Source organism: Juglans regia, chromosome 7, assembly GCF_001411555.2.
Source record: "Juglans regia cultivar Chandler chromosome 7, Walnut 2.0, whole genome shotgun sequence".
Lineage (NCBI taxonomy): Eukaryota > Viridiplantae > Streptophyta > Magnoliopsida > Fagales > Juglandaceae > Juglans > Juglans regia.
The window spans coordinates 3,618,913-3,640,955 of record NC_049907.1 but is presented as its reverse complement, the minus strand read 5'-3'; the positions used below and the strand labels follow the sequence as shown (position 1 = coordinate 3,640,955).

Here is a 22,043-nt window from a genome sequence, read left to right as displayed (position 1 = left end):
AGAGCAATATGTTATAAGCATGGCAAACATAAAACATTTAAATAGTCAAGTGCTGATGAGCAATTGAACGTGAATTTCTACAATATCCATTGGGATTGCACTTCATATCTAAACAGTTGCCGTGGAATTCTCCTATATGATAAAAACTTTCTTCACAACAGTCCAATACAGTACAGATGGAGTCATCAACGTATCCGCTCAGTTTAGAATCATAAAAGTTAATAGTTACAAGAGGTTAAGGCTATAAGATTAGTAAGAAAAATAAATGTTCCACGCTCAATGAGAGCCAATGTCGTTACTTCCTGGAGTTTAATTAAATTCTGTTTTCTGACTACAAAGTCATCTGTCATAGGATGGTTACTAACTGTTGTCATCACCATCATCAGACTGAACGACTGTTGCGGTGATGTTTCGTTCAAGGTTAGCGACTGCATCTGGTCCACAAATTCGCGTCAATTCTTCCTGTTATAGCAGCAAATATAGGTTAAACTTCCCCATCAGACTCATGGGATCTTCAGGAGATTAGAATTGATTGAACTTGTCTTGACATATTGGACAATCAATTGATAAATCAGAAAGAAGAGGGTTTTAAAATTAAACCTTGATGGAATTGTTTTCGGATGTAAAATTTTCACATTCCTCAGAAAGCCTCTGCATCTCGTCTCTGAGGGCGCGATTCTCATTGCTCAAGTTTTCCACCCTCACCTGTAGTTCTTCACATTCCGCCTGGTTGATACAAGTAATGCAAGATTGATTTAAAATATATGCAAAATCACACAAGTATTTCAGCTTTCTGACAAGATTAAAAGTCCAAGCTATTTATTCCTGCAGTATGCATTACAATAATATCAAGGGCCGTAAAGTTCAATCATGAAAATGATGTTCCCTCATCTTCATATCATTCAACTTCATAAAGAGGGGAAACACATTTAGTAACTTGCATGAAAGATATATATGATCCTTTTGTCACAAATTAAGATGGTTAAAAAATTGAAAGAGGCACGCCTAGGGATTCAAGAACATGACTAAACATAAGAATTCAGGTCGGTTGTAATATTAGTAAAGAAACGGGCAAACAGTTGAACCCAGCAAGCAGCAAAAAGTACATCTGTACCTGTTTTCGTAATCTTGACCTCCGAGCTGACTCCCTATTAGACTGCTTCCTCTTCTGTCTTTTCAGTTCTCGTTCATCCTGTTAACATCAAGAGCTAGAATTCAACACACAGGAATTTATAGAGATCTTAATTGGTATAATATAAAGGTGGATAATAGACTACTATAATAACACAAGAAACAAAGTTATTGAACAAGCGAATATGCAAGTCAACCACAATCACAAGAAAGCATATCAAGTGATAAACTAAAGAAACCATGCCATATAAACACAAATAGGATATCAACACTGCTGGGATGTCATAGCTACAGGCGCACGTTTGCACAAGCACGGCCATGGTGGACAACGAGACAAAGGCGCAGAAATTTGACAAGAGATTTCGTTGTTCGGTGATTTGGTTTTAAATATAAAAAAGTAGAACGGAAAACAGGCACACGAAAAGAAAGAAGAAAAAATGAAAATGCTTAAAGGTACCTGTATCCACTGATCAGGCATTACGCCTTCGCATCCAATCATCGTTGGAGATGGATTTGGTCTCACTTTTGTAGCTCCAGCACCACCAGGGGATGCACTCCATAAGTCCATTCCAATATTCAAATTAGTTGTAGGCATGGAGACCACGGGCTTCCCAGGAACTGAACCTTGAACAATGCCCCCAGCAGTGTTATTTTGTGCATTGGCTCCTGAGGGAGTCGTGGTGAGTACAGAATTGTCACAGCTATAGGAAGATAAAAGGGACAGACTAGATTGAAAATGAAAAATATACCATCTGCCAGCATCTGGTGAAAGCTTCCCTTCTTACTCGCAGCAAAATCCTACAGAAATGAGCTTATGTTCATTAGGATTAAAAAAAAACATCATAGCAACAGGCCAGATTAATACAGATATAAGCCACTTAAAAATTCCAAATGTTAAGGACAGGCATGCAGAAACCAGAAAACATAAATAAGTGAAAAGCACACCTCTTGATATTGATATGATGTACCTGTTGGTCATTATTCTCATCACTTCCATCTGATGAACCCTCAGTACCACTTTCAGCACTGTTAACAAAAAAAGGGGGAGGGGGGGAGCAAATTTCAGATCAGTATGTACTGGTGATGCAAAAATTTTTATGGCCAATGGTAAGGAAAAATTCATGCAAAAACTTGTCAGAAGAAGATCCAAAGTTACACTTTATGTTGCTGCACCTTTGTGAAGCACCATCATTTCCCGAACCTGAAGTTGCCTTTGCACTCTCTCCAGCCTTGCCTGAATTTCCAGAAATTACTTTGGGTTTTTTAGCTGAAACTCGGTCCTTCCCATCAGGTCCTTTCCCTTCCAACTCTGCATTTGTCTGTACTGAGTTTGGGATCTACAGAAGCAATGGGAGAAAAAAAAGTAAGATGACCAATTCAAAAACTTTCCGGTGTTTTACTTGTAGAAAAAAATACCTTTTGTATTCCATAGCAGCAAGTGTGTGTATAAGCACGAGTTTGTCTTGTTAAAAAAAATGCACCAGGGCAACTTATTTAGAATGAAAGTGAGAGAACACGAGGATTACCGTGGCCATATTAGGATGAGCATAAACTCCTCCTGGAGGATATAGAGCTGGGTATGGAACTGGGGTCCCATATGGTGGGATCAAAGGGTGCTGAAAAATAGCCAACAGAAAAGCATATAAGAACCTTCAATCCTCTAGAATGTATGCCTCTACAGGACCCAAAGAAAAGGGAGATATTCACCTGGCTTCCCCACAAATAGGGGTGGGGTGTTGGAGATGCAACAGTTGAGGCAAAAAATGGAGGTGGAGTAGCTCCAGGACCATAATAAGCCTAAACAAGAAGCTCATTTATAAGCCACTAACACTGATTATCCATATATTCAAATAAACCTGATGCATAAAGCAAAGATTTCATAAATGCACAAATAAATTGAAAAATTAAACATAGTTTCACCATAAACCTGCATAGAGCTCGACCAATCAGGATAAGAAGGTGTTGTGGGTATTTCCTGTAAATACATATAATCATGCTTTGGAACCAAAAGAGGATACCTACAAAAACGAAAAAACAGAAGCAAAAGAAAATGGAGGAGGGGTGAGGAGGAGGATGGGGATACCTGAGTTGAAGAAGCTGATTTGGAAGGCTTAGGAGGTGCGCTCTCTTCCCCTGTCCCCATTGAGGTCGTTTCAGAAAATCCTTTCAAGTGCCTAAGTTAATGACCAGATCACTTGTATCCTCAGTAAAATCTATGAAGCACCTGACAACACCATATGAAAAATATATACGTGAGAGGTAGCAAACTATAAGGAAGATTTAAAAGATGAGAACTTACATACCACAGATACTGTTTTGAATTAAACAAAATCAACTTATCTCAATTCACATGAAAATGTGAAGCTGTAAAATCCAAGGCCTCCTCCATACATCAAAATGAAGTAAACTCACCACCACAATGAACAAGATCATGGAGCTCTTCTTTTACAAGTGGAAAGGTGGCAACATGCCCAAGGGAAGAATATCACTTGTATCTCTAATACTTGTAACAAAGCAATCATTCAGCAATACACAACAAAACTGTAGCTCACTTGAATGGATGTGAATCAAGTTCAGGGCTCTGTGGACGCCTTACTGCTAGGAACACAATAAGAGAATGTGGATTGGAAAGATTGGGTAAAGCCAAGTCATGCAAAGGCATCATCCCAGTGTAACGCCCCTTGCCATGACAATATCAAATGACAGGACCAGAATATTCCTTGGATGGTTCTAATTCCCTCAGTAACGTCAGAATAAGGACAAGTCACAAATCCCTAATTTCTCAAAATCTTAATAGGCACCTGAATAATGCAATAAGATTCCTATAGACCATAGTTTTCCTGTCCTCGGGGGCAGTTTGCATTCTTATGTGCCGCTCTTAGTGGTCCATACATAGAACTAGTTGATATCCAACACAGATTACAGGTACTTGTCTGGTAATATATTCAGCAAAGACACCACAAAGGAAAATCAGCATATCACATACTTGATTGAGCTCATGCCGGAACCAAAAATGCTTTAACATGACTGTATCTTTTCAAACTATTCTCCTATCTTTTGACATGTTACATCCAAGCTTGTAAGGGTTTTTGGCAATTAATTCGTCCCATAACTACATACTCCTGTAAGTGTTTCTCTTCGATAAACATCCAAGCTTCTGACCACTGAATAAGGTATTATCTATTTGAAGTAATCCCTTGTACCAAATGAACAAATCCCAAAAAGGCAACTAGACATTAAAGCTTCACTCTTCCTCCTATAGGTTCCTTCAAAGCACATATATCCACCAGCATCTTACATATATATTCACTCCCTCACTTAGACCAGCAACCATTTAGCTCATTTGGATAGGGAGATGAGATGAAATAGTTTTCGAACAGTTGAATAAAATTTTGTTAGAATATTATTTTTAATATTATTATTGTTTTGGGATTTGAAAAAGTTGATTTGTTTATTATATTTTGTATAATAATTTGAAAAAATTGTGATGATAAGATGAGATGGGATGAGTGTGTTTCTGTATTCAAACGGGCCTTAATACTTACACGGATAAATCTAACAACCAAGAGACATATCTTACCGAAAGATTCTCAATTATACTTCATAAGTAAGTCTAGTCTAGGCATTTTATTCATGAATTTTCTTCTGCATACCACTTTGTTAGAGCAAAAACAAAGAAAAGTGCGAAATTCACGAGAACAACCCAAGCACTGTATATTCCATGCATAGCTATTTCAATTCGTTAGCAAGCTCAAGACTCAAGTCTAATCAGATTAGAGAAGCATAAATTATAATCATTAGCAACAGAAAAAAACAACTGAAATCCAGTAACAGAAATCGCAGCTAAGAAATTTGAGATCAGGCGCTTAATTCTGAGAAATAAATTTTTTTTTTTTTTTAAAAGCAGAAAATATTGGTAGCCACCAACACGTAGGCGGGGAGAGAGAGAGAGAGAGAGAGAGGGGCTGACCTGCTCTCATGGCGGTTGGAGAAAGGTGAGGTGGATGTCCAACTGGGATACAGCCCCCTTCTTTTTCTTTCTTGTATATACTTTCTTTTTATAATTTTTCTTTTAAATCAACGGCCGAAAATTTTAGAGGCTGAGAAGCCAATCTGTGCGGCGTAGATTGCACGCACGTACGGCGTAGAAAGCCTTCCCTTTCGGCTTTCGGTGTCTCCCTTGTCTCTCAGGACAGGAATGAGGAAGCTGTTATGTTGTTAATGTTATGTACGGGGTTGTCGTCGTTAATGTTTGTGATGAGTATAGATCGTACGGCGAGGGACTGGATCCGGCGTGGCGGGGTCGTATTGTAAGGGAGGGCGGTGGTGGGAGGGAACGAAGGTTAGGGTTTGGCTAGAGCGACACGTGAGAGGGAAAGAGGAATCCAGCTGTCCACGTTATAGAGATTGTGACGAAGCAGCAACCCACGATGACTCCTCCGAGTCCTAAATTAACTTATGGATAATCTTAAATATTTGCTGCTTTTTTTTTTTTACCACGTCCGAAAACTCCACGTGGCATCGACCATATACCATGGGCTGCCACTCTCCCCTGTTTTGGATTGTCGAGAAAAAATTAAATAATATTAGTACTGCTACATCTTTCGAAGGATGTAGTCCGACAACCCACCGAAAGGGTAAAAATAAGTTATTTATTTTATATATATTTTTAATCATAGTAAACATTTTTAAAAAAATAAAAAATTCATAATATTATTAAAAAATATTTCTTTAATTATTAAATAAAATAAAAATAAAAAAACACATTTGAGATAAAAATTCGAGACCTAAATTCAAGTCTCAAAGTATTTTTGAATAATATTTACAATTTTAAGATATGTAAATTTTGTATATTCTTTTAAAAATAAATAAACGATAATTAGAAGTCTGAAATACGTCGACAGTGGGTTCCCTCCCGCATAAATAATAATTTTAAAAAGATTATTTATAGTCTTAGATGTATAAATTCATGTAGTCCATTTAAAAATAATAATTCTATGACATAACTGGCATAATTTACTCTAAATTAAAAATAATATACAATATAATATGACATAATTATATGACATAACTTGCATAAATTTAAAAATAATAAATTTACAAAAAAACTGCACAAAACTTGCATAATTTTAATTATATGACATATCATATGTTTAATAATTATTTTAAACCAAAATTTAATGGCCTCTAACATCGATCAGATATCAAGCATATTCTGAAATTTTTCAATAATTATTCTAATTTAAATCCTTTGATTTTGATAACGTAATATAAAAATACAATAGATTGTATTTATCTTAATAATGTGGAAAAATATTGACTGTATTCCATAAATTTCATTTAAGTCCGAAGATTCAAAACTACTTCTTTAAGGTTTTTCCAACAACAATGTATGCAAGGGATTTAGGTATTGAGATTTCATCAAATTTTCTTACTTTAATTCGGGTGCATTTATTTATTTTTAATAAAAAAAAAAATGCATTATGACTAAATTCGAGATATACGAGAGACTGTAGGGCTCGGAGGGAGACAGGGTAAAATAAAATGGACAATGAGCCATAAAAATAACAATTTTATTTCGAAAACGTATGAGTTCAACAAATCTTGTTGCGCACAAAGTTTTAAGTTAAGAATAATGTTAGCATGTATTCTCATTTTGAGTATTTATTTATTTTTTAATTATTTTTATTTATTAATTAAGAAATTGATTATTAGATTATTAATGTATTGATATATTTTTTTATTTTTTAAAATTATTTAAAAAATATAAAAATAAAAATAAAATTCATGAATTTTACGGCAGCTTAGCATCAGTCGGCCTCGTTTGTTTTTAAAAAATATCTCATTTCATCTCATTTCTTTTTATCTAATTATTATAACTTTTTTAACTTTTAATATAAAATAAAATAAATAATTTAATTTTTTTAAATTTTAAAATAAAAATAATATTAAAAATATATTTTAATAATATTTTATTTAACTTTTTAATTTTTATCTCATTTCATCTCATCCCTTAAAAAACAATGAGACCTTATTTCCAAATAATACCGACACTGGGAAGTGAGAAAGTAGAAAGAAAAAAGACATAAAAGGAGAGTGGAAAGGGGACGGTGGGAAAGAAAGCTACCCTTTCCTCCAAAGTCCAACCACGCCCATAGCATGGGGCTAATTCTTAAAAGAAAAAAAAAAGAATCCCACTTATCCCAAAGCACCTTTTTAAAACCACCTAGATATGTGCCACTGCCCCATCAATTCATTTGATAGATGAAAAAATTTTCTTATCGATAATTATTTATTATTTTACATTTTATAAAAATTACTCTTATATTATATAAAAAAATTATAAATATTAAATATGAGAATAAATAATGACTGATGATTAAAATTTATCTAGATAGATATGAGAGTTTATTGTGTAAATATCGACGCCCATACGAGATAGCAAAAAATCATAGTAAAACGACACTTAAGTTGTGTTTGGCTGCTGAGACCATCTCATATTACTTTATTACTATTTATAAACAATTTATTATTATTTATAAATTATTTTATTATTATTTATGATGATTTGAAATACTCTTAATAACATTCAAATATACCTTGACCCAAGAAGCAGTGTCATTTTGCCAATATTTTCTTAACCGAGAGTGTAAATTAAGAAAATATAGGTAGTTAGGGTGTAAATTGAAACTTGTAATATAGGATGCAATGTGAAAAATAGGTGATAGTTTGAGGGTAAAAGGTGTAAATTTGAAGAACATTCTGATTGAGCTCAGTTATTGCATATTTTATACATATAGAATCAATATATTTTAATTATTTCATTATATTATTATTAATTTTAGATGAAAAAATAGTTATACATAAATCCGAGTTGTGATTTAAATTAATTTATAGCATAGTTAATGCTTAGTTTTATAATTTGTGATTTAATTAGGCAATATTTCTTCACATGCATAACATATTTTTTATATTTTATTCTTTCTTTTTATTTTTTTTCTGATTTCTATTTTATTTTTCTTTTCAAATCAAAAAATGCAAAAGCATAAGAAAAATCAAAATTCTCTTGGTGTTTAAATTTTGGATGGAAGCAACAAAAGAAATGAAAAATATGAAAAAAGTCAAAAAAGCATTCTCTAGTGTCTGGACTTGACACACTCAAAAGAGAGTCTTTTAGCCTGGGTGGGATGGACTCACACAGAAAAAGCAAAAGAAAATAAAATGCATGCACGCGAAAAAGAAAGAAACGCCACAAGGAAAAAAAAGAAAAAAAATGCAGGGCTTTCTGTTTTTGGACGAACACAACACCGCACAAATAAAAAATGAGACGGGTTTCTTTTCAGCTGGGAGAAAAAAGAAACATATTTTTGGAAGCGCCGCATGCATTTGAAGAGCTCCTTTAGGGGTTCAACTGCCACAACCCAGCCTTCCTCTTCCATTGCCACCATCCATCCTCATTCATTTGACATGTTCTTTCTACTTTTTACTATTTATTTAATTTTAGTTTAAAATTTATGATGTATTTTTTAGATATTTGGCTTAGACCTTTAGACATTTTATTTGCTGTTTATTTACTTGATATTAGTTATTTTTCTTGCTTATTTAATCTTCCATTAAATAGATATTACGATTGTTATGAATTGATTTTGAGAATTTATAATTCAAATATAAGGATGAACTCTAGAATTTTGATTTTAGAGCTTTTCAATTTTCAGTTCATATTGCATTAATTATTTTTTAATCTAACTTGGTTCTTAGTTTAGTTTTATTAATCTTTTAATTCCATTGCAAATTAGGTTAATTAGGACTTAATTAATTTCAATTTTATTAATTAATTTTCTGATCAATTGAGATTGTTTAATTAGCTTATTTAGTTTCTTGATTGTTAATTTCAATTTGTTAGTCTCTGATATTTCATTTCGATATTCAAAAAATCTAAAAATATGAATCTAGTCCATGACTAGTGCCATTTTTATTCCCATTGCACTTTTTCATTTATTGCACATACCACCACTTTTATTTTCTCTTTATGAATATTTTCATCATTTTAAACGAGTTTAATTTTAAATAATTTTTCCTAAGAAGACGATTTAAGAATTTATTCCTAATTATTACGCGACATATTCCTGCACTTGGGACAGTCTTTGTGCTGCTCATTTTTTAAGGAGTCACATTCATAGAGAGAACTAAATCCTTTTGTTGAAGTGGTGTTCAACCAACATGCTCATACATGGTCAGTGCCATTTTTATTCCCATTGCACTCTTCTATTTATTGCACATACCACCACTTTTATTTTTTCTTTGTGAATATTTTCATCATTTTAAACGAGTTTAATTTTAAATAATTTTTCCTAAGAAGACGATTTAAGAATTTATTCCTAATTATTACGCGACATATTCCTGCACTTGGGACAGTCTTTGTGCTGCTCATTTTTTAAGGAGTCACATTCATAGAGAGAACTAAATCCTTTTGTTGAAGTGGTGTTCAACCAACATGCTCATACATGGTCAGTGCCATTTTTATTCCCATTGTACTCTTTCATTTATTGCACATACCACCACTTTTATTTTCTCTTTGTGAATATTTTCATCATTTTAAACGAGTTTAATTTTAAATAATTTTTCCTAAGAAGACGATTTAAGAATTTATTCCTAATTATTACGCGACATATTCCTGCACTTGGGACAGTTTTTGTGCTGCTCATTTTTTAAGGAGTTACATTCATAGAGAGAACTAAATCCTTTTGTTGAAGTGGTGTTCAACCAACATGCTCATACATGGTCGAATCTGCCTCTCTCTTGCTTTGCTTATGAAGAAACCTATAAAGGTAACGAGAAGAGAAGAGAATGGATCTAACCAACACAATGGTGTGGAATACTTTAGAAGAGTTGCTTCAAGAATCTTCACTAATATGCAGCTCCATTTGAGTCGAACATGATCAACTGTAAATCCACCACAAAAATCAAATTGAAGGTAATATGAAACAGCACAGGTCAGAGATTTCCACAAGACATCTAAATAAACTCAGATTTTTTGTTTAATATGTAGTTGAAGTATCACAGTTGTCAAAACAAGAGGTGCATCAACAAAAGGATAACATAATATTATGGACACTCACATTCCCCCCAAGAATAATGGATGTTGCTATGATATCATCTACACCAGAGCCAAACAGATACTCAAAATAGGAAGGTGGTCATCAAACAGAAGAAAAGAGGAACATTGGTTCGATTAAGAGCTTTATATTAGTTCTCTCATTTCCATTAATTTTGTATTCTCTTTCTATCCAGAGTCTTATACTATGTTCAAACCATAATGGTAATTCAGTTGAGAATCTGTCTAGCTTTGAAGGTAAAATAATACCAAGGAGAGAAATGTTCATCCCGGCTCTACCTTCTTGAGGCTCTTAGGATCTTCAATCTCAACCACCTTGGGAGGCTTGGTCAGTTTTGAACAAAACTTCTAGAGGAAATTATGGATTTCCATGAACTGTGGATGGGATTTTGGGGGTTGGGGTGGTAAGATCTTCTGCAAGGTCCTGAATGCTAGGTCTTTCATTCTGAAAGTAAGAGCAACAGTCGGTTAAATGTTGTAACCAAATTATTCATAAATGATTAGATATTTGCTTCAATAGCAACAATCAGGTTGACGGCCACGTTTGTTTTCACAACCATTATCTTTTTATTTCATTTTATCTCATATAATTATTATAATTTTTTTAAATTTTCACGTAAAATAAAATAGACAATTTAATTTTTTTAAATCCTAAAACAAAAATAATATTAAAAAATATATTCAAACAATATTTTATTCAACTTTCAACTTTTATCTCAATTCATCTCATCTCATCTCTTCTGCAAAAACAAACGAGACAACATATTTATTCTGGCACGCTTGGTCACTCTTAAAAAAAAAAATGTAGTTACTACGAGATAAGTATGGAATGGCATTCTGTATGCTACGTACTTTTACTGTAGCATATGCTACCAGCATGAAGTAGATTGCCTTGAACAAATAGTCTTCGTGAGGAGCAAATAATTTTGTATACAAACAACATCATCTTTCAATTGCTTAATTATTAAAACTGAGGTGGTCTAGATGTGAAATTACTACTTGTCTCAAAAACTTAAATTGATGGGAAGATGTAGATTTTATTATTTATTTTATATCTTAACACTTTCCCTCATGATTTGTATGCCAAACTCTCACTCAATGGGTGATCAACACATAGAATATTTAATTAAATAGAGTAGAGTGTAAAGTCAGGATTCGAACTCAGAATTTCTGATCTGACACTCTGTGAAATCACCACTTGACCAAAAAATTTAAACTGATGGAAAGACGTAAATTTTATTATTTATTTTATATCTTAATCTAGGCATGAAAGATATAATAATAACAAAAATAATAATAATAACAACAACATAAACAGAATGAAATTACATCATGTTTTGGTAGATAAATGTTGTTATTTGTTTTAAATTTTTTCATCCCTCAATCATACCAGTTGATGTGTCACATTTTAAGCAGATATCTATTTAAATGATTGAAATATAAAACTACTTCTCTCCCTTCTCTCTCTAGAAAAAAAGCTCTTTATTCTCTCTAAACTCTCTCCTCAGATTCGGCTAGATGGGGTGGGAGCTTTGGCTCCCTTCCCCCTCCCTCCCTCCCTCTCTCCCCCTCCCTCCACCTCTGTGTAGTGGTTCGTTTTGTGTTTTTGTATTTTTTCAGCATGCGCCCTTCCATGGTGTTATCTAGCCGTTGATCTTCAAGACCATTGAATATGGTGCCAAACGAAGCGGTGAGTGGCCCGCATGCGCGGGTTGAAGTTCTCGAAGACGTTCGGCACGTGACTTTCACGCGCCATTGGGAAACCCTTTGTTGATGCCACGCGAGGCGCTTCTAGAGCCCGTGAGTCCAGAACTTCCAAGATCGGTCGTCAGTTTTCCTCCCAGAGTGGCACGTGTACTGCACGCGCCACAACAACCTCTTGGTGCATTGTTTTTCCAATTTTGTGTAGTGTTCACCATTTTATTTTATTTTGTATCTTGTCTTTACTTTTTAGAAAAATAAAAATTCAAAAAGAAAAATAGTACCTTCGAACCTTAGTTCAAATGGAGTGGTCCCCCCTTCCGCTTGGTAGTGCTTATGGTGGGATAGTGCTCCATACTCCACTTAGTCGGGATATGAGGTTTTGTTAACTCTGTCGTGGACAGAGTTGTGCACGACATCTCTTAGACTTAGATCTTCAGAAATCTGTTGTATGGACTAGATTATGTCAATCACGGAAGTGTGCTGGAAAACTATTAACGTTTTGTAACTGACTTGTTTTTAAGTCAAATTTGTATGTCTTCTATTATAAATAGAATGTGGTCTGTTATTATCAAAAAAAAAAAAAAAGAATATAAAACTAATTAAAACTTGCCCCACTGGCAAGCACGACTGGAATGAGGGAGTCTAAAATCAAGAGAAGCATTGCTCTAGATAATGAAGTATAATGCCTTCACAATATTTTCATGTTTTACCTTGATAGGAACATAACCTATCTAAAATTCTTCCTTGCGTTCATGATTGTACATCCGATGTTCTGTTTGGTTGTATGGCCTTTACGGCAATGACCTTTGATTCATACCTGAATTCAACCAGCATCAATATTACAACTCCCATATTGGTAATTCCTTAGTCGTAGCAAGAACAACAACTAGTGGTTGAACAAAAATCAATAACCTATCTAGTGTTTGCCAGCATGTTTCCTGCTATGTTTGGTTGGTTAAGTGATCTCAAACCATCTCAAACTAATCATTGATATGACTCACTATTTTTTTAACTTTTCATAAAAAAATTAAATCCATCTCAATCTACAAAAGAGACCACATCTTCAACAATTGATGTTTCAAATGCCAGTATATGTCATTTTTTTCCTCACAATGGCACTGATCAATCTAAAAATTTTCATTCTTACTATGCTCATGCATTGAAACCAGAAAATTGGTTGTACCCAAACCAATACTTTTTTACAGTTTTTTTATTTTCATGAGGAATCTTCCCCACATAACCCAAATGTCCTAGTTAAGAACTACTACATATAACTAGTTTAAAAACTAGACAAGCAGTCATTCAAATTAATTTGCACATTTCTTGTACTAGGAAATTTTCCCAAAAGCAGGAACTTTTAAAATAGATCGTGAATATTAATGCTACCACACATTTAAAAAATTATTAGATATTCGAGAGTACTAGTGACAAGGTACTTTCATCCTGTAATAAGACGATGTGACATTAATGACATGTCGTTTTATGATAGGTTGAGAGCTTCACTTGTCTATACTCTGAGACTACTTAATTATTTTACTCCAAACATTATGAAACGCTAAGAAGATACATTTGTCTTTTGGTTGACAATGATTATAATCAGTCTATTGTAGAAAAGTATTGATACTGCAAACCCTAAACTACCATCGTATCTCCAAATGTACATTGACAGAAATTACCAAACTTGCAAATCACATGCAACATTGGCAATTTGCTGAGGAAAAAAAATAAAGCAAGTCATGTCTGCTAGTGATAATCACTTTCAAACTTGGCATGACTAGCTGCAATATATTCTCTTTTGTGCCTACAGACCAGTCGGGTGTTTTCCTTCAATTTACACACACAAATTACAAACTGTCACGTAGGCAGTTCAGCAAAATTCATCATACACTTGCACACAGGCGAATTTTTTTTTTTTTTTTACAGCTCTTCCCTCCCTCCCCACCCCCCACCCTCCGCATCACCTGCTCTCCCTCCACCTTCCGTCACTCTCTTTTTTTTTTTACAACAAAATATGATCTGTGTAGAAGCTTGCTTCGAAACAAAGCATAGATGGGAAAACCAAGCACCGAGAGATCTGTGTAGAGGGGAGAACCACTTGTATTCATAGATATCTGTGTAGAGGCTTTCTCCCCTGTGGCCATTGACAAGAGATTTGTGGCCATCGACAAGAGTTTGATTTTTGGTGAGTCCTTTTCGGTCAGTCCAATTCATCCTAAACAATAAACCTTGAGTTTTATTTTTTTTTCTTATTCCTGTTTGGCTGCCGAGAAAGTTTTATTCAATTGAGCATGTTGATTAGAAAAAAAATGCTGATGTGTGTAATGCTGTGTCCAGATTTTGCAATAATGCGTGTAATGTTGATGTGTGTAACACTGTAATGCATATATTGGCCTAGGTTCGAAGAACAATGGGTTCGAGGGAGACGAAAATGGCCTCTGTTGAAGGAGAAGAAAATGGATGTGAGAAGAGAGAAGAGGGAAGAGAGAAGGGAGAAGAGAGAAGAGATAGGGTAGAATGTATTTGATTTCACCGTAACTTCAATAAGTCACCTATATGTTAGAACTCTACTTACAGGTGTAAAAGTTAAATACACACCCGACCGGTTTGAAGTTAATCTATTATCTTTTTCATCCTCTCATGCTAAGAACATTCCCAGCAAGTATCACAAATGTACATTTTTCCTATAATTTGAGAAAAAATTTAGAGATCTGGTTAAAATCCCCTACATCGATCTCTATTTTAGGGAAATGGTTTAAGGGATTAACAGTGGTTTTCCAAATATAAAGAATTACTATTCATCCCCTAAATCATTTTTTATCAATATTTTATTCTAATAAATAAAATAATTATTCTTCCAATTATCTACACTTTCTCTTATACTCATATTTGTTACAATTTTAAATAATAGTTTTAAAAATAATTTAAATAATTACAAAAAATATAAAAAAATTAATTTTAAAAATATTATCCTACCCGCAAAAAAATAATTTAAATTTTTGTTTAAAATATTTACTGGAGTAATAGTTCAAAACATATGAAAAAATATTGAATAGTTAAGTTTGTAAATAGAAGTGAGAGAAAAAAATTAATAAAGAAAGAATAGAGAAATATTATTTTAATAGAATAGAGAAAAATGATAGGGAATAAGATGTATGAGGTTTTTGAAATATTAGTAAAATTTAAGAAAAAATTTTAGAAAATCTAGTTTTTAGCTAAATTATAGAGAATTTTAAAGGAAACCGGATGTGAATGCTCTAATAATAAGGAAATTCCAAAGTCCCGAAGTCCTAAAAAAGGAGGCAATCACCCCATTTGAGAGGGCACTTGGCCTAACCAACCACCCTGGGTGGCAAGAACCATCTGCGTAGGTGTAGGGCTGGGCTCCGACTCCGACGGAGTCGGAGTGCTCGTTTCCGACCTCCGACTCCAACAAGAGTCGGAGCCAAATTGGAGCTCCGACTCCGACTCCGAACTGGAGTCGAAGTCCGACTCCGATCGGAGGTCGGAGCTCCGACCTCCTATAGGAGCTCCGACATAAGATCAGAGCTCGACGTGTGCTCGACGTGCGCTCGAGGTTCGCTCGACTTCCGCTCAACTTTCGTTCGAGCGAACCTCTCTGGAAGAGGTTCGCTCGACTTCCGCTCGACCTGTCGCTCGAGCAGAACTCTTCCAGAGAGGTTCGCTCGACTTCCGCTCGACATGTCGCTCGAGCCAATGTTCAATACAACGTATCCTCGACTTGCGCTCGACACCTCGCTCGAGCGAAAGTGTACAGTAAAAAAAATTTCGGAGTCGGAATCGGAGCTTCTTGGAGCTCTGACTCCGACTCCGACTCCGAATAGATATTCGGAGCTACTCCGAATTCCGATGACTCCGACGAAGTTGGAGTCGGAGTCGGAGCGGAAGTCGGACGGAGTCGAAATTTTCGAAATTTTGCACACCCCTACGTAGGTGGTTCTAAAGCCACTCCTTGTTTTTTTTATTATCCTTAGATATGCTTTACTTTGTTTTGTCATTAATTTTAAAGAAAAATGCTAAATATACTTCCAAAAAAACTTACTTCTCTATATGTCAGTTAATGATATGCTGAAAATTATGAAATTTAAAATTTAAAAGAAAACTAACAACATGAATCTTGTAAGTAAAATTGTAAGTACATGTAGCACTACTTAATTTTAAAAGTCATAACAATAAATTTTAAGCTTAAATAAATTTGAAGGAAGGGTTAGGATCTCTAGAAACTTAGAGCACTAGCATTGGATTCATCAAATTTATCTTCAAATTTTGATAAAAAGTATATGTTTTCCATATATCTAAAACCTCTTTATCCATAACTCCATATTGAATTAGCTATTGGATTCATCAAACTAATAATATAATATTATTTTTTTAATAATAATATTTTTTATTTTTCTTTCATATTTTACAATTATACTAACCACATGTTAATTAATAAATTAAATTATTGTTTCTCAATTAATTTTTTTCCTTAACCTAATTATCCAACATCATGAAGAGAGAATGAGTTGATGCTTCCGAAATGTATCATGAAGAGAGAATGATTGTCATATAAACAATTTTGAGCAACCACATAGTAATACTTCAAAATTATAGAAAATTGCCTACACTGATTCTCAACAACATATGATAATCGAGTACAAATGCAAAATAATAATAATAATAGTCACAAAGTTGAGCCTGATTTTAACAATCACTGCTTGAATAAATACATTGGCTACACAACTCAACAATTGACACCATGGAGTCATATAGGCTGCCTAGACCAAGTAAAACATCAAATGAACAATTCAGATTACAAGTCACAATTCCCCTTCCAAAATCAAGTCACAATTTCATAAAACATCAAGTAAAATTCAGATTACAAGTGGCTGCCCAGATCACAGTTCCCCTCAACAAAATCAGGTCACAGTTCCACAAAACATCAAATGAACAATTCATATTATAAGTCACAGTTCCCCTCAATAAAATCAGGTCACAATTCTACAAAACATCAAGTAAAATTCAGATTATAAGTCACAGTTCCCCTCAACAAAATCAGGTCACAATTCAGATTAACCTTTCAAAAATACAATCATTTATTTAAAACAAAATAAATTCAGATATCATAGTGGCTGCCCAGCCACATGTTTTGGAGCTAGAATTTTATTTTATTTTATTTTTTATTATTTTTATCATAACCAACAGTTAAGGTGTGGATGGAGATGTGTTGAATGTCGAGTAGCTTTTGGAGCCTCGAGGATGCTCGACATTGTGTCATGATCTGTCAGAGCAATAATGTTTACCTGTTATAGGCAAATTTATTAATTAAATTTCAAACATCTTATGATTATTCAAGACAAATATAATAACAGAATAGAAAATAAGAACTAAAAAGCAATCAAATAAAAAATCGATTTAACAATTATAAGTACTACCAAATAGGCTGAAATTTTAAAATCAAGAATAACAGTTCTTGAAAATAGTTTGGACTTCAATCACACAATGCAAGGGTCCCATAACATTAATAGGCGGCATTGCAGGATATTACCAGAGGTTCATTGTGTGGCATCTTCAAGTTGATTCAAGTCTCTAAATTTTGTTATAAAGAAATTGAATTAAATATTCCTTTAATATTATTGTTGTTATTGGTAGCTGTAAACCAGTGGTATTCAAAATCATTTTGCTGACTATAAGCAAGTAGACATCATTTTGCTGACTATAAGCAAGTAGACAATCTTCTTGAAACATATTTTCTGGGTCATAGTTAGATATCATCTTTATCCACCATGCTGACATCGTATGCCTCAAAAACCATATAAAACTGAAGTAGTTATACGACCTAATCAAGCTGTAATACCAATTAATTGGGGTTTAGCTTTGTGGATCCCAGTTATTTATGTCTAATCTAAAATCATACAAATGTAGTGCAAAATTTCTCATACATGCATATATGATTCATATATAAATGAGAGAGTGAACTTATGGAGATGGAGAACGTTAGGAGCAGAAGAGAAAGGAGCGGCAACGGTGCACCTATGGAGGTGATGGAGGTCCTCTTCCACCAGAAACACCTCGTATGAACTTGAACATATGCTTCACAAAGATGAAATGACCACTTTCTTGGCAAAGGATATGATACAAGCGTTGAGAAAAATAGGAGAGGAAATAGAGGGAAGAAACGGAGAGGAAAAAAGGGAGAGGGAGAAGGGAAATCTAGGAATCGGGAAGAAAGGGAGAGGAAGAATCGAAAAGGGATTTGAGGATTTTGGGGTAGAGAAGAAAGCAGAGAAGAGAGGGAAGAAAGAATGAAATCCCAGATTCGGGAAGAAAGAAAGGGAGAGGAAGAATCGAAAAGGGATTTGGAGATTTGGGGATTTCGGAGTAGAGAAAGAAAGCAGAGAAGAGAGGGAAGAAAGAACTGCTTTGCGTGCGAAAGAGTGATTTTCGTAATAAAATAATCCGATGGACGTTGAATAGTAATTCATCAAGTTTGAAGATAAATGAGACTCCACTGTAGCTGAAAGCTTCACATTTAAGTAAAAGGTGAATCCAATGCCGTGTGTTCTGAGCGAAATTCATCAAATTTTAAACATTGGACTCATCAAATGAGTCCAATGTTTGGTGTAGGTAAATTTAAATGCAAACTAAGATTTAGCTAATAATCATACCAAATTGTCAACATTGGAAGAGGCAAATGCATTTTTTTTGCTTACAAACTACAATAAATCTATATATTTGGAGGGTTACTGTTTCACATCTATTAAATATTTTATGAGTTATTTCTCTCTCCTCCGAAATATTATTAGGTTGGCAAAAAAAGATAATTGGCAAACAATAATTTAATTATAAATTAAATTATTAATTAACATATGGTCAGTATAATTACAAAATATGAAAAAAGAACAATTTAAGAAATTTTTTTAATTAAAATATGTTTTTCGAAATGATAAATGTTATAAAGAAGCCTTATACCATACACTTCCATATAATTAATATGTAATTTGTCATTTTTACCATTTTATTTAAATAGACACGTATTTAAATATTAAGATATAAAAAAAATTGATAAATCACATGTTAATTAGGTGATGTGTGGTGTAAAAATTTTACGTAAAATTTCTCTTTCAAAATATATATAGCACATCCAATTGCTCACCATTATTAAAGAAATGGAAGGGACCCTATAGGCAGAGAGCATTGTTCTTGAAAATGGCACCAGAAGTCAGTATTAAGCATGTATGAGCATGAGATCTCCCATTTTTTTTTTTTTCCTCCTCCTCCTTTCTTCCTTCTTCTTCTTCGCAAAGTGTTGAGAGGCTTGAGCTACATTCAAGTACATAGTGTATTACTCAATCTTTTCGAGTGTTTCTACTAGAGAGGAGGGTGGAGCTATGTCTCTCATACTCCTCTCCAGTCCCTTTCCAAAACAATATAGTGTATATATTTTTATAGTAGTGTTTTGTTTTCCTCCTCCCCTCCATCAATTTGGTTTTGGTCAAATGTATTATTCTCTGGCAACCACTTGTTGACACACGCCTCACTATGCAACTCTACAGCTGCTTATCTACTAGAACGATGTGGAACCGTGGTGAAAATGTTGGCACGTGACCCGCACACGCGTGCTTCTGCACGTGGCACTCACGTGTCGCCGCTCTTTGATGAGTCTGCCAGTTACACGCGTCACACCACCATTTTTCCCACCTCGAGATCTTTCATATCTGTCCCACCTCACCTCCCAATCATTGATGATCGCTTTCCCTAATCGATAATCTTGAAAAAGAGACTATGATCTCTCTAAAAAATATCTAAAGACAACAAACTACAATGCACCCACAGCTTATACCGTCTCCAGCGGTGACTTACTTAAAAACCATCATTTAAGATGGCGCCCTCTTTGTAGGGTATGGGTGAGGACCAAGAAATTGATTACAAAATCCATTTTAATTTTTTTTTCCATTACTTTTACATTGTGGTTATAGTAATAGGGTGTTTATTAGAGAATCCTATCCTTCCTTCGTGTATTATTTTTTTTAATAAAATTTGCTTGCTTAGGGAAAAAAAAAAATATTACAGCGTGTATAACACTTCCTTTTTCTCAGTTTTTGGAAGAACCGTCCGTGCTATTCTTCTATGGAGAAGTGAGTTTTGTCAACACACTCGATTGATTTATTTTTATTAGGCACAACACACTCAATCTAAGAATATAAGAGATGCAAGACGAGTGAATTTCGACCACCCCTTTAACTAAAGTAAATGCGCATCTTCCTTCATCATTACTGGATGTTTTCAAGTAATCCAATCAATATCATGCACTAACAACCACTTTCACAAAAGTCAATAAGGTCCGTTTTTAAATTTATCTGAATTTAATTCAGTTTAATTTAATTTTAAATTAAATCTAACATCTAAATACTCAATTCTTAAATTATTAAATTTATCTAAATTCAAAACCTCTTTATACGTAAGATCCATAACCTATTTTAATTCAATACTTATTTATATATATAATCCACAACTTTTTTCAATTTCTTATAAATATATCTAAATTTATCTTAACATTTAAATACATTTCATTTTAGGTGGATCTTACAGAACTCACTCTACCATCTTAACTTATTACTATTTATAAATAACTCAACTCAACTTAAGAGCTTTGCTACACAACTTCCACCACACTTCACACTTCACATTTTTTTAAATTTTTTAAATTTTTAATATTTTTTTAATATTTTTTTGAATTTATTCTTTTTAAATTATTTTAAATTTTTTATTCATTATTCATATAATAAATATTTAATAAAAAAAAATTAAAAATAATATAAAATGTGGAGTATTAGAAAGTTGCGAAGATTTTTGGTATCTATTATATTGGCATGAATTCGGGAAATTCAGGTCCTCACCAAGACGGCTCCTTTGCCTTATCCACGTAGCGTCTGAATTCTTTTTTTTAGAAAAATATTTTAATTATAAAAAAATTATATATAATATTATTTTTATATAAAAATAAATTTATAAATTAAGTAACTAAATATGATATATCAAATTTAATGAATCATATAAAACTATATCAAATTGTGAGTTTATTTTTATAAAATTTATTTATATATGTAGCACTTATCTTTCTCGTATATTTTAAATAAAAAACATCTTTATAAAATAAATTATAAAAATATTATTATCTTATCAAAATATTTATATTTTAAAGCACGATTGGGAAAATATGATTAAATAAAAAATTGTGCGTTTGTTTCATCTTATCAAATTATAAAAATATTATTATCTTATCAAAATATTTATATTTTAAAGCACGATTGGGAAAATATGATTAAATAAAAAATTGTGCGTTTGTTTCATCTTTATTTGATCTCTTTTCGTTTAGTGATAAAAAAAAAAAGTAGAAATAATTTATATAAATCTTAAATAGATAAATTTTGTGCAATTCATTTATAAAAAAGTGGGCACTACTTCAAAAAGTGTAAAAGAATATATTCATTTTGAGTAAGATTTAATCTTTTACAAAAGACATGTGTAAAATTTATCTATTTAAAGTTTGTATAATTACTCTAAAAATAATCTCTCATTAATAGAAAGAAGCCAATATCAAGGAATAAAAAAGTAATACGTGACTTATTTGAAGCCACTTGATGCCACATGATTTATTAAAAAAAGTAAAATATATTTAAAATAAAATAATGTTCAAAAATATAAAAAGATTGAAGATTGAAATCCTATATTTTATATATATTTCTTGTTTGTATTTTTAACTTTTTTTTAATAAGTGACGTGATATCATTACACCATATAATAATGTTACTTCAATGAGAAAAAGTGAGCTGTACAAACAGACATGCATTGCTCTTAAAAAAAAAAAAAAAAAAGCAAATTCAAATTACTGGAAAACTCTACTCCCATGGCGGATTTATATCGAATTTTTCTACTGAATTATCTTTTATTTATTATTATTATTATTTTTTTACTTAAAGAGAAAATATTTTTTAATAATTTTTTTAAAAGAATATTTAAAAAGACTTAAAAAAATATTTGAAAAAAAAGAAACCATAAAATAAAGAAACAAACAATTTACACTAATCGG

The 22,043-nt window shown here is 32.9% G+C and overlaps 1 protein-coding gene across 2 annotated transcripts; it reads right to left on the bottom strand.

Annotated features, from left to right (window-relative positions):
- Nucleotides 1-105: 105 nt before the first annotated feature.
- On the bottom strand, nucleotides 106-5,557 carry LOC108995307 (G-box-binding factor 1-like). Of its 2 annotated transcripts, none has more exons than XM_018970842.2 (12): nucleotides 5,102-5,557; nucleotides 3,215-3,355; nucleotides 3,059-3,106; nucleotides 2,839-2,928; nucleotides 2,658-2,747; nucleotides 2,305-2,468; nucleotides 2,100-2,157; nucleotides 1,881-1,929; nucleotides 1,589-1,797; nucleotides 1,115-1,192; nucleotides 601-726; nucleotides 106-462 (listed from the first exon to the last, which is right to left on the bottom strand). In XM_018970842.2, the coding sequence occupies exons 2-12, from the start codon at nucleotides 3,272-3,274 to the stop codon at nucleotides 361-363; spliced, it is 1,074 nt and encodes a 357-aa protein (XP_018826387.1). In that variant the 5' UTR covers nucleotides 3,275-3,355; nucleotides 5,102-5,557; the 3' UTR covers nucleotides 106-360. The 2 variants fall into 2 exon arrangements, with proteins under 2 accessions (XP_018826387.1, XP_018826388.1); XM_018970843.2 differs by having other exon boundaries at nucleotides 1,589-1,755.
- Between the last annotated feature and the right edge of the window lie 16,486 nt (nucleotides 5,558-22,043).